This window comes from Cynocephalus volans, chromosome 2 (assembly GCF_027409185.1).
Source record: "Cynocephalus volans isolate mCynVol1 chromosome 2, mCynVol1.pri, whole genome shotgun sequence".
In the NCBI taxonomy this organism is placed as follows: domain Eukaryota; kingdom Metazoa; phylum Chordata; class Mammalia; order Dermoptera; family Cynocephalidae; genus Cynocephalus; species Cynocephalus volans.
In genome coordinates, this window is record NC_084461.1 from 7,302,012 (window position 1) to 7,315,198 (window position 13,187).

General features: G+C 40.1%; 1 protein-coding gene across 7 annotated transcripts in view; it reads left to right on the forward strand.

Annotated features, from left to right (window-relative positions):
• MTRR (5-methyltetrahydrofolate-homocysteine methyltransferase reductase) overlaps nucleotides 1-13,187 on the forward strand; it is a 36,261-nt gene that overhangs the window by 14,540 nt on the left and 8,534 nt on the right. For 6 of the 7 annotated variants that reach the window (XM_063086254.1, XM_063086256.1, XM_063086255.1 and 3 more), the window contains exons 5-10: nucleotides 338-713; nucleotides 6,342-6,464; nucleotides 7,958-8,111; nucleotides 8,880-8,968; nucleotides 11,157-11,337; nucleotides 12,353-12,395. In XM_063086254.1, the coding sequence (XP_062942324.1) occupies nucleotides 338-713; nucleotides 6,342-6,464; nucleotides 7,958-8,111; nucleotides 8,880-8,968; nucleotides 11,157-11,337; nucleotides 12,353-12,395 (966 nt within the window). The remainder of the gene's footprint in view (nucleotides 1-337; nucleotides 714-6,341; nucleotides 6,465-7,957; nucleotides 8,112-8,879; nucleotides 8,969-11,156; nucleotides 11,338-12,352; nucleotides 12,396-13,187) is intronic. The other variant, XM_063086257.1, reaches the window with a different exon arrangement.

The following is a 13,187-nucleotide window of genomic DNA, read 5'->3' on the forward strand; positions in this document are numbered from 1 at the left end:
GAGACAGAAATAATTTTGTAAAGTTTATTGGGATCCAAATGTGAGGATCAACCTGGGAAACACCATACGACAGAGTCAGAGAAGTGCTCCCTCTGACCTTTACACACGCGTACTCATGTTTTGTACAGCTACAGTGCTAATGAACACATAATAATTTTCCACTTTTTAAAACATAATCATAATTTTTTTTGTGTGTATTCTGAAGTCTTCATATTTAGTGTTTCCAGCAGTTGCATATAGCATTCTGCCAAATAGAATTTGTCATTATCCCATTACTCTATACTTAGATGGAAAACTTGGGCATTTGTGGGTTTTTTCATTTTTTAATACAATCCAGTTTAGAACTCGTGGTTGAACCGTGGATTGCTGGACTCTGGGCCGCCCTCACGAAGCATTTTAGGTCAAGAGAACCAGAGGAGATGAGTAGAGCTCTCCCAGCAGCATCTGATGCCTCCTTGAGGACAGACCCTGTGAAACCGGAGTTGTTACGCATTGAATCACAAGTCGAGCTTCTGAGATTAGATGATTCAAGAAGAAAGGACTCTGTGGTTTTTGAACAGAATGCAGCAAACAGTGGTCATCCGAATGCTTTGCTTGAAAACGCTGAGTCCTCACTTACCCATTCAGTACCCCCGCTCTCCCAAGCCTCTCTCAGTATTCCCGCTTCACCCCCAGAGTACTTACAGGTGCATCTGCAGGAGTCTCATGGCCAGGTGAGCAGTTTTATGATATGCTTTATGCTGTGTAATGTTATTTAACCGTGGGTCTTTGCTTTTTTTTTATATTAGAGGTCAACAAACTGGCTTGTGTGCCAGATGTGGTCCATCGCCTCTCTTTTGTAAATAAATTTTGTTCAAACGCAGTCATGCCCATTTATTGACCTCATGTCTGTGACTGCCTTTGAGTTACAGTGGCAGAGCTGAGTGGTTACCACACAGGCCTGCAGAGCCTAAGGCATTTACTGTCTGCCTCTTCCAGAAACAATTTGCCTACCCATGTATTACCAAAGGTCTGGTCTTTCACCTCTGTCTTTGGAGAAGCAAATGGTTAAGAGCTCAGTTTCTCCATTATTCTAGAGAATTTACGTCTTGGTTTCTTATTTTAGGTGTGAGACAAGTAAAAGTAAGTTGTGTGGGCAGTGAGGATAGTAGCTCAGCAACTAAACTTCGAGGACGTATTTACAGTAAAATCTCTTCCAATGTGGATTTTTGGTATTTTGAGATGCTCCAATTTGGGGACCATTCTTTTTCGAGCTAGTGTTTTCTATGTTTTTTTTAGCTAGTAGACCTATTTTTGTCTATATTGTGATATTTTTTTGGCCAACAGTATTTTCTTCTATCAGTAAATAAATGACTTTAAAGTGGTCTGTAAATTTTTGAGTATCAAGTTAAATAATAGCCAATTTCTCCCTACTGCTGCCATGTATGGTACCCCCAAAATTTCTTCTAACATGTTTAAAATAAATTTCTAGTGCAGCCAGTCTTTTAATGCAGGGCCAAGCCCTCTTTTTTTCTTTCAGAGTTGGCGGATTTGAGTTCCACATGGACTTCCTTACCTAAACCACACTCTTAATGCAGCTATCATGACTTCTAGTTTCTTGTTCTCTTTTTAAAATGAAGACAGACTTAGACATTTGAGAAACAATTTGAATGTGGCGTTTTTCTAGTATGTTAGAGCTGTTTGCAAACACCTAATATAATAGCAGTTTTTTTTAGTATCTAATTTTATACTGTCTTTCTAAAAAGCATTCAGATAAGTATGTTTTTATGTATAAACAGCTATGGGTTATTGTTTTTGCACTTCATTATTTTGTGTATTGTTTAAGTGAGGTAATTTCAATAAGTACCTTTTATTTTTTTATTTTTTATTCTTTTGGCTGTTGACTGGTATGAGGAACCAGACCCTTGACCTTGGTGCTGCAAGGCTCAATAAGTACATTTTAATCAGGATTGGGAACAGACACAACTGCCTGTTAGTAAACATGTGCCTGGGCTGCTGGGAGCAGAGTGCACACATGTCCTAGAGAGTAGCCCCCAATCTGCAAAGGATCAGTATTTGTTAGGGGGATGGAGAATACTGATTAATCTGACAAGATGCTTAAGTTAGGAGGGGCCTCTATTAAGAGATTTTCTTCTATGGAAAGTGTCATTAAATAGGCTTGAGTTATTAGTTGGTAATGTAGTTAAAAGATTTTTTAAAATCTGAACTATTTAAGAGAGACAAATCTGAAAGGATATACTTAGAGGGTAAGGGATTGGAAATAAGATTGTTTTTAGGGCATCTTCTTGGGACCATCACCCAGGGGCACAGAAGGGACGGAAGCAGGATTAGGCATAATGGCAAGCTGAGCTGCGATGCAGTAGTAACAAGGGCCTCAGTCTGTCCTACCCCATAGGGCAGCTCTCCCCTGTCTAGCAATGTTACTTCTAATGCCAGAAGGTCTCCTGGATTGTGTGCTCCAGCAGCAGGACCTCTTAAGAATGCCACCACTTGGACCTGCTGTAGAGCCCCCTCCTGCTCTGGTCCCCACTCAAAGCTGGCTTCCTTTTGAGTCACCAAGTATTTGGGCTGAAACAGTCCTCCCAGGTGTGGAATGTGCTGTCCCTGGATCCTGAAGAGACCTAGCAGGTGTTCTTCTCTCTAGGGGTAGTGAGGTACAAGATGCACTAACTAGTATGGCCTTTACTTGGAGAGAATGTCCTGACATGCATCAGACTGACATGCATCGAATTGTGCTGACACTGCAGGCCCTTCTTTCTGCAAGGGCATGGGTCTGACCCAAGGCTCCATCATTCTGGCCCCTGCTTTCTCATGCAGTCTGATTAGCACAGTGTCACTGATGAAGTGGGCTAGTGTGATGCTTTGCAGATGTTCCACATTATTCAGACTAATACCAGCAGGCAGGACCATTTTTGTAGCACTGGGGCAAAATTGTAAATATACATTGTTCCAAGTGAAAGTGAACTGTATCTGGTCCTCTTTAGTGATAGAGATGGCAAGGAGCACATTGACTAAATCATTGTTCACATGTACATGAGGCCATGTTAGTTTGCTCTGTCAAAGAAAACCATCTTACGTGGAGGCTACAGAGGTCTATTAATTGTTTAAGTTTCCAGTAGTTCAGTGTCATCCCCCAGGTTTTTGCAGAGGCCAAACTGGTAAATTAAATGGAGATATGACAGAGACCATCCCCTGTATCCTTTAGCCTTTTACAGGTAGGACTGACTTCTGCTGTATTGTATTGTCTGTCATTTTCAATCTTGGTGGTGATGGGGAGGGTGGTACCAAATTGAGAGGCTTCTTGGCCTTCCCACCATGGTAGATCCTACCCCACAGGCCAAGATTCCAGCGTGGGTTTGTGCCAGATACTCAGTGACCACTGGAGGTCCTGGGTCCAGTGGAGCCACCAAACGAGAGCCAGGCCAGGACTCCATTTCCTATCTGGTCCCCATATGCCTTACTCTCATAGGTGGGCCATCATGACACTTTGGGTCCCTGGGTAACATTACCAGTTTGGACCCTCTTCTAACAGACCCTGAAATGTTCAGGCATCCCCTGAGCCTGGTGTACATTGCCCCTTTGGGAGAAGGACTGGGAGTCATCACCAAGTCGTTTCCCTGGTGTTGCAGAGTCCATCCTCTGAGAGACCTGCATTCTCTACAGCCAGTGGGTCTGGATGGAAACAGGGCAAGGGACCTTGTGTTTTTGTTGGAGCAGCTGCCTGCAGCTTCCTGATCATGCCTCCTTGATTTCTTTCATTGTAGGGATTTATCCAGCGCCCTAGTTGGCTGCCCATTTATTTTGACCTTAAGGATGCCATCTTCTCAGTCATTGCCATTAATTCTGAGGGTCAGGGCCCCTGGCTGCCCCTCCACCTTTCTCACTCGCTGTGACAGTTGTGCCCATTGACTTTGCTGGCCCAGTGCTCCCATGTGCCCTCTGCCCCCTTGGGGTCCTGGCTTTCTCATTGCTGTTAGCCCCAGCCGACGGTGAGGCTGGCTCCTACTTCTCATTGACACTGGTGTCCCTCTCACCAGTGCAGTCTTGATGGTCTTGGCGGTCGTATATTCTCTTGGATATCCCATGGAACATTGTCATCTTGGTGGTTTGGGCTCTGCATGGTTCTATCCACTTACTGTGCCCTCTGAGCCTTGCACTCCCTTCTTCAGATGCTGGCCACAGCAGTCCTGCCAGTGCTGCCTCACGGCACAGACCTCACTTCTCCCTTGCTTCTACCATCTATCAGCATGTTCACGTGATCTCTCGGGGCTCTTGCAGGCATGAAAGCTTGTATCCTAGGAAAGTGCACCCAATTCAGATGACTCCTCTGTCTACACTCATGTCCCACCCTCCTTGGTCTAGGACTTCAGAGTTTGGCCTCGCACACACTCTCCTGGCTCCTGCTGGTGCATATTGTTTTGTCTCGTACTTTCTCTGTGGTGTAGCCCCTTGCCTTCCTTCTGGCAAGCTGGCCGAGCCCTTCTGTGGCTGGGTATATTGTGACTTTACTCTAGTTACTGGCCTAGCAGCTGGGAGAGGAGATGGGGTGCAGGGGTGGGGGCACAGGCTTGTCCGTGGGCAGAGGTCTCTGCACCGTCTTAATGCAAGCAGGGAATTCCTTCTCTTAATGGGAAGGACTGGCCACTTCTGCAGGCTCAAAGGTTCAAGGCAATCTGGGGATTCAAGATATTCTCCCAGTCAGAGTCAGTCCTTAGCTTTCTCTACCTGAAGGTCATGGGCTGCAGGAGATGACCCTTCTCTGGAAATGACTGAGGATGTCCTCTGGCTTGCACATTTAGTTTTTCAGTGTTGATTAATCATGTCAGCTGTTTGCATTTGTTTTCAAGTGCGAGTGAAGCTTAGCAGTAGTTCCAGGTCCCACTGGTCTTCTCAGTGCCATTTCCCATAGTTTTCAACACCCAGTACATCGTGCTGGCGAATGCATTGGCTTCCACAGGTACACCATCCCACTGAGCAGTTGCATTGCCCCCACCTTGTACCAGTGCTGTCTGGCTTCTGTCTGTCACTAGTGCGGGGTTCTCATTGTCAGCCAGGCAGTGATCCAGCACTAAGCTTTTGTATTAGCATCTTTCCCACACTACTCTGGCACTGACTCTCATAGGCTGTATTCCCAGGAATCAAACTATGAGGTGTTTTTTAGGGCATCCTCTTGGGATCATCACCTTGGGGAACAGAGGGATGGAAGCAGGATTGGGCACCATGAGAAGCTACGATGTAGTCTCAACAAAGGCCCCAGCCAGTCCCATGGGGTTCTCCAGAGCTGGTTGGCTCTTTAGAGTTGTCCTGAGTTGGGATGAAGGGGCTGGGCCTTTATAGTGATTGATTAGTCACTGGATGTGGGCTGCCTCTGAAAGGAGGCGTGGTCTGGGCCCAGGTGTGACCTGAGAATGCTGAGGTGACTCTCTCAGGTGGCAGAGCCCTGTAGCACTGCTGCAGCCTTTGCTGAAGGCAATCTTCCTGGGGGACACATCCCTAGCCCCACACCTGATGACTCCATCACCCAGCCATGACCCTCCTCTCAGCTTTCCCATATAGCCACTTATCCAAAATTAATTGACTCACAATTGTTAAAAATGTTGTTTTCTATTTTTAAACTTAGGAATATCAAGTTAGAAAAGGAGTGGAGGTCGTACAACGAATTGGGTTTCTTTGCAGTTTCCCAAGACTGCAAAGTTCCTGTGCTGTTTAGTACAGGAGCCAGTAGCCACATGTAGCTACTTAAACTTAAATTAATGGACATTAATTAAAACTAAGTCTGGCTGATTAGCTCAGTTGGTTAGAGCATAGCCTTATAACCCCACGGTCATGGTTTTGGATTCCCATACCATCCAGCCATCCAAAAAAAAAAAATTAAGAATTCAGTTCTGTAATCACACCAGCTCTGTTTCAAGTGCTCAGCAGCCACTTGAACAGCTGCCCAACACTAAGGGTTCTGACCATCTGTGCAGACACGTTCCAGCCTTAAATATCTGTCATTTCCTTTACCATCTCCTCCCTGAGATAGTCGTATGGATACCAGTTCCCCTTACATAGTTTGTTAGAAAGACTACTAAACCTTTACGTGAAAATGCTAGTATTTGATATTTTCTTTATATATTTCAGCAATTCCAATGTCTAATAGACAAGGAGTTTGAAATATAGATGAGCTTCTCTTCTGAAAAGTGAGCTCTGTATGTTCTACCCATTTTCTTTAGGAGCGAATGATAAGTACGTATACAGGAGGTTTTGTAAGTTCCTGCAGATCTTGGTGGTCACTAAGTGAGGGAATGGTGTAATTGATCATTGTATTTAGTTACATTTTGTCGCATTTGTTTCTCAAGATGGAAAGCCAAGCGTCTGTGACTTCATCAGATCCAATTTTTCAAGTTCCAATTTCAAAGGCAGTTCAACTTACTACAAATGATGCCATAAAAACCACTCTGCTGGTAGAATTGGACATTTCAGTAAGTTGTGAAATTCGTTTCTCAGCACAGTTATATTGTCAAAATGCGCAGAGCCCGTGTGGTGCTTGGTTATGTGGGCTCAGGGAGAACGAGAAGTCTCTGGCAGGACATCTGGCCACTTCATTCTTGACCCATCATTGTTTCTCCCCACCTCATACCTGTTTTCTTTCTACTTCAGAGAAAGGCTAAGATGAGGAGAGATTGGAGGTGAGTCAGCCTGAGGGGATAGAGTTGCTGCCTTACTCATTAAGACACGAAAGAATAATAGAATCAGAACAGCATTTTACATGTCAGATGAGGCCCGGAAGAGAAAGTGTTAGCGTAAGGTTAGCCAGCCAGTTAGAAATTGACCTCAGAATGTTTTGGACTCTCTTCTCCAATGAAATGATTCTGTAAGAAACATTTGCAAACAGTTCAGGGAGATGTGCTCTACCTCTCTGAGCTAGGGAACTGATGATAATCCTCAAACTTTAGTGCTGGGTACCCCTTCCAAGTCATTTAGCTGAGACATTTATTTTGATGACAGTCCTGACAGGTTAAGTGGGTTGTGCTTCCAGAAAAGTAAGGTCATGTCAGGGATGTCTATGTAGGTTTAGTTGGACTTCCTAACAAAAAAGAAATGATAGGTGTCAAAACTAGATGGTTTTGCTTCTACACTATTGAGTAGCTCCACATTTCTTTTGAACATTTTAATAATCCTAATTGTTAAATATTTATACTGTGCACAACAGAACATTTTATTTTTTATTCTACTGTTCTACATTTTTGTCATATAAAGAGGTAAGAGTTGGCCAGTTGCTGAATCAAGTCTGTCTCCCTTGCAGATGAGAAATGTGAGCTTATGTCATGGTGAGAGGTCCCTTTCCAGAGCCCTGGTCTGCCTTCTGCATTGCTCTGAGGCTGTGAGGGAAATGGGCCTTGCAAATAGACTTAATTGGGGAAGAGGCTTCTTTTCCAGCCTGTGTGTATCACAACCAGTATCATGCCAGATTAACGTTTTACACTCATTAAGGAAAAAAATAAAGTATCCTCTAATTTTACCCCTGTTTTGGTCAAAGGAAAAGAGTAAAGTAAGGAAAAAGAATTGAAAACCAGTGCAGATGACCTTAATTAGTTTCCTTTGGTCATGATAATATGATTGAGTGTGTGCTTGTGTGTGTATGTTTTTATAAGAAGGCTTTTTATGTGCATTATTAAAAATAGTATTGTGCCTTACCCTGTAGAAAATGATGAAAGTCTTGTTTCCATTTTATAAACATGCAATGACAGAAGGCGAAACACTTGATAACTACCAAATTTCTTTTTTAAAGTAACTGCTAATAAAAGTATGTTCATTTGGTTGGTTGGGCTTATTTGTTTTGGAAATTAGAATTATTTTCTTTCTGAGTTCATGTATTAAAATGGTCATATAATGAAAGCTATCTTTGTTACCCCATAGCTGAAACTCTTTAACTCATATAGCATTTTTTTCTTTCATTTTGGCTTTCCTCTAGAAAACAGATTTTTCCTGTCAGCCTGGAGATGCCTTTAATGTGATCTGTCCTAACAGTGATTCTGAGGTACAAAGCCTACTCCAAAGACTGCAGCTCGCAGATAAAAAAGATCACTGTGTCCACTTGAAAATTAAAGCAGACGCAAAGAAGAAAGGTACAGCCCTGATGCTGTGACTTATTAAGGTTTCACTGGGCCAGTGGACTGGAGCTGGCAGCTAGAGTGCACCCCCAGGGTTCCCATTCAACAATGTGTGCGCTGGCGGCACACATGCCTGGGGCTCAGCCCCGTGTCTGGAGCGCGGAGTGCAGTCGCCGCTGGTGTTGCTAGTTTAACTTTCATGTTAATTGCACTGAATAAGATGATAATGGATTCTAATGCTTATTGGACACTTGAGGAGATGAAAAGTGAGAGTAACTTTAGTCTGTGAGAAGCAGTGGCCTAGAATCCTTTTTAAAAATCCTTTTCCTGTTATGTTTTCTTTTCATAGCATATTTCTTATTGCTTATTTATTATATTTTTAAAAATTGCTTTTTTCATAATTAAAAGAAGTTATTTATTTTTAAAAATATAATTATATATTAGTTATTAGCCTAGAATCTTGAACCTGAGTTTAGTTCTAAAATTCTTTTTGAGAATAATATGTAATTCTAATGGAGCACTGCCATCTTTTGTCTCTTTGTTTCTTAATTTTAGATAATTTTCTATTTTTTTGGCTTACCTTGAATTCGTAAATTTTTTTTTTTGGAAAATGTGGTTTTCCGGCTGTATTCATTTTGGGGAAATTTTTTAGCTGAATAAACATTGCCACAAATCATACTGTACTTTGATAGTATTATAATGTGAAGTATTAAATTAATAATGCAGAACATTTTATACTTTATTTTCTACTTCATGAACCTCTTTTTGTCTTTACCTGAAAAGCAGCTGCCTTACCCCAGCATATCCCTGAGAGATGTTCTCTACAGTTCGTTCTCACCTGGTGTCTTGAAATACGAACAATTCCTAAAAAGGTATTTTTCTCTTCTGCAGGTAATTATTTTAAAATACGTTTAGTTCTGTGTAGGATTCATTAAGTAGATCTGGTATCTGCCCATTGAATGCTTAAAAAATATGGTCTTCATAGCATGTTTTTAAAATTAGTTGCCAAGGACTCGTGTTTTCTTTGTATGGTCATAGACAGATATTTTTATTTTGTGTTTACATTGAAATTTTGGTTTTCAATTGAAATGTTTAAAATAGGGCTTTTTTTAGTTTTGTTTTTAGTAGACATTAACTTCATAAAGCCCATTAAATAGTGATGAAAGTTGCCATAGTTGACCTTGAGTTATCCAACTACACATTGACACTTTTTCTCTGACTGATGACAGGAAGCTTGTGAGAGTCTAGGGTTTTTTTGCCCCCAATTTTCCACCTCCTACAGTTAGTAAGATCTCTTTGGTGTGATACTACGTGATTATTTATTGCTGAAACAGAATTTTTCAAGAAAAATGGAAGGTTTTTGGTAGGTTATATTGATGTTTATATGAATTTGGAGATAGAATGGTCCACTAGATGTCAGTGTTATACCAGGAACTATATTAAAAAATAATTGTAACCGATATCTTCTGACCATTTCCCTCAAATGGATACTAATGGACAAAATCTTCCAGTTTGCACCTTGCTAGACTTCTATTATCAATGAGCATAAAGCGTGTTCTAATTAGGCCGCCTTCTCCCCAGTGTAGATTTTCATGTGTTTATTACATTTCTAGTCTTTGGGAAGCAAACAACTGTAGAGAGAGGCTCAGCCCTAGATATATTTTAGTAAATTTAGAATTAATTTACTTTGATGAGAATTTCTTTATTAAATTTAATAAATTCACAATTTTTCAAATACCATTTTTAAAATTTTTATGAAGGATATATATATGAATGTATTTTTTCTTACTATAAAAATATGTTCATTTAAAAATTCTGGATACAGAAATAAATAACCCAGGAAGCAAAATCTTTTATAATCAGACCTCATAGTTAACACTTGACTTTTGTTTTGCTAAGAAAAAAATGGGGTCTTATAGTCTATGTACTGTTCTATAACTTTCCTCTTTTACTTAAAAAGAAATCAAGAGTCTTTATATTTCTATATGGAAAGATTGAAGATGTTTTTAATGGATGCTATGGTCGCATCCTAATTAATTTGTTGATTTAATCATAGGCGATTGGGTTGTTTCCAGTTTTTCACTATTTTTTTTAAAAAACTGTCTAGGTGAACATTCCTGTACTATATTAATCTTTGCACACTGATTTGAAGTAGTTTTGTAAAATAAATTCCTTGGAATAGATTTGGTATTTTAGAAATATTTACAATTGAAATTGTAGTAATGTTTTTCAGTTTTCTTAGCTCTTTCTCCAAAAACAGTGAAGTATTTCCTATTTTAGTACCTTAAAGTTTCTATAGTTCTAAAGTGAAAGTTATTTTAAAGGATTTATAATTCCCTCTGTTTTAGGCTGTAATTTAGGAAATTATATTGACTTTAGAATTTACAAAGTGTTACTGGTCAACTCTTCATTATCTTCCCAAAAATCCAGGCTGAGATTTGGGGCGCTAATTCATTTAGCAGCGTTTCCTGACTGCTGCTTTTTGTTCAGCACTGAGTTTGGCATTTGGAGGAGCACATGTAATTTGTTAGTCTTCTGATATTTCAGTGTCTGGATTCTTAGGCTAGGCCATTGGAAACCTGTGACCCTCATGACCTTATCTACCCTGTTAAAGGAGTCCAGGACACAACCATCTTGAGCTGTGGAATAAAAAGTAGCAGTACCCATTACATTTCATGTAACTGAAGTGCTTTGTCCCTAAAGAACTCTTGAGTGATAAGCTGTACAAGTCATGTAATAAATAAGCTTATAATTGTGTTGAAGCCAAAAAGTGTTATTAGCAAGTTTGGTATTATGTCCAGGACTTTGGACTTGGGTCAGTCTTTGAGACTTGGGATTCAGAACTTTATTGTTTTGCTTTATTTGTTTCTGTTGTGGAATTTTCCTAGTAGCCCAACATAAAAGCAAATGGTAAATTAAATTGTTTTCCTGACAATACTCCTAGTGGCTTTCTCCCTTTCTCTTGGGTAAATGGGCACATCCCCAGGCAGATACTAACTGGACATTCTAATAGTCCTAACCACAAATCACATTGGAATTTAAGTCGGCTCCTTTTCTCAGGCGTTTTTGCGAGCTCTTGTGGACTATACCAGCGACAGTGCTGAGAAGCGCAGGCTGCAGGAGCTGTGCAGTAAACAGGGAGCAGCCGACTACAGCCGCTTTGTGCGAGATGCCTGTGCCTGCCTGTTGGACCTCCTACTCGCCTTCCCGTCCTGTCACCCACCACTTAGTCTGCTGCTTGGTGCGTACTTGCTGTCACAGTCACCTTAGCTCTTCCTGCCCTGATACGCGGGCCATCTTTTCATAGTAAAGAAAAGTTGCTGCTCACATACTACCTTTGAATTCTATGCAGACATAGTGGGGACACGACTAAATGAATGGTGATGGGTAAGTAAACATCATATATCTTGTCTTCAGGTGCTGTGACTTCTGCGCTTCTTCTAGAAGTCAAAGACCTAGTCTCAAGCCTTTTGATTTCCTTATTTTTTTCTTCTACCAATATTACTGTCACTTTTTTCTCTTAATATATCCAATCTTAATTCTTTTTTTGCCAGAATTTGAATAACTTACTTTTCAAAAAGCACCTATTTATTTTGAAACCATTAAATTTCTGGGTAATTTGGTCCACCACTGTGCACACATTTTTTTTATTAGTTATATAAATATAAGAAGGAAGAACATCTCAAGCCTAAGTATTTCCAATGATCTTTAAAATACTTGTCTTTAATCTTTTTTGGGATTACAATTTTATTTTAAATCTGAAAACTCTGGACACCTCTCTCCAGGAACTGTACATACACAAAAGTTTCATGGTTTCTTTGACTCTGAAGCCTATTCATGGACCTTATAAGTATCTTCTGGTTTAAAAAAAACAGCATTTGGATAGAAATACTGATTTCAGAATATGGAAAGGCATTATATCTGTTTTTTGACTTTTGGAGAAAAAAAATATTTTACTCACACACAAAGAATTTATATGTGCTCTAAAATACCATTTAAAACTAGAACATAGGCTGGTGGGTTAGCTTAGTTGGTTAGAACACAGCTTTGTTACACCCAAGGTCAAGAGTTCAGATCCCCATAATGGCCAGCTGCCAAAAATAAATAAATAAAACTAGAACATAAGTTATTTTGAATATTCTAAATAAGAGAAAACAGGAATCAAATATAGGCCTTGAATTTTTTTACCCTTTAGAGATATAAGGTAATTTTCAATAGTAGTGAATTAATAATTGCTTATTTTTATTTTTTCCTAGAACATCTTCCTAAACTCCAACCCAGACCATATTCATGTGCAAGGTACTAATATTTACTTACACAATATATGGCATCTTTTCCCCAAAATCTTATGTAACTCAGACTTTCAAGTCCTTAGTGATTACTAATTCATTGAGTGAAAACTTACCTGATCTGTAGAAGACAGTTTCAGACATAGTGAAGGGAAAAGAAAGTGAGTCATTGGATTCCTGTCCTTCAGGAGTTGATAGAAGTTAAAATCTAGCGGTTCCTCTGGTCCACTGCTGCGTTTTCCCACTCAGAGCAGTGGATCTTGAGGACCTCCACCCCTTCCTTTATTGGTGTGCCAAGGGAAGAAAGAGGAAATTTCCAGCATCATGTGTTCGATGAGCACTGGCTTACCCCTCAGGCCAGCTCCTCATGTGACCTTCGCTCCTGGCACGGCCTCTACCGTCTTTTCCCCTGGTGCTCTCCACTGCCCCTCCACAGTAATAATACAAGACGGTGCATCATTCTTTTGGTTGAAAGGAATGAGAATTAACTCTGGAGTTCATTCACCTTATTTAGCCTATAATATAACATGGAAAAAAAATGTTTTTGTTAAAATTTTTTAAAGAAGTTTTCACTTAGAATTTTAATTTTTCTGGGTGTATATACTCCAGTCACTTTAAACTTTTATCAGCTTAACCATAGATATGGGATATTTGTCAGGATTTATTCCTATTCATTCACATGGAACAAGGTCTTTATAAATATTGAATGAATGGGTCTTTTATATGAAGACCATTATCTAGTCTTAGAGCAAGCAAATAAAATTGGAAACTTTCCTGAATAATAGCATTAAATTGGGGAGGA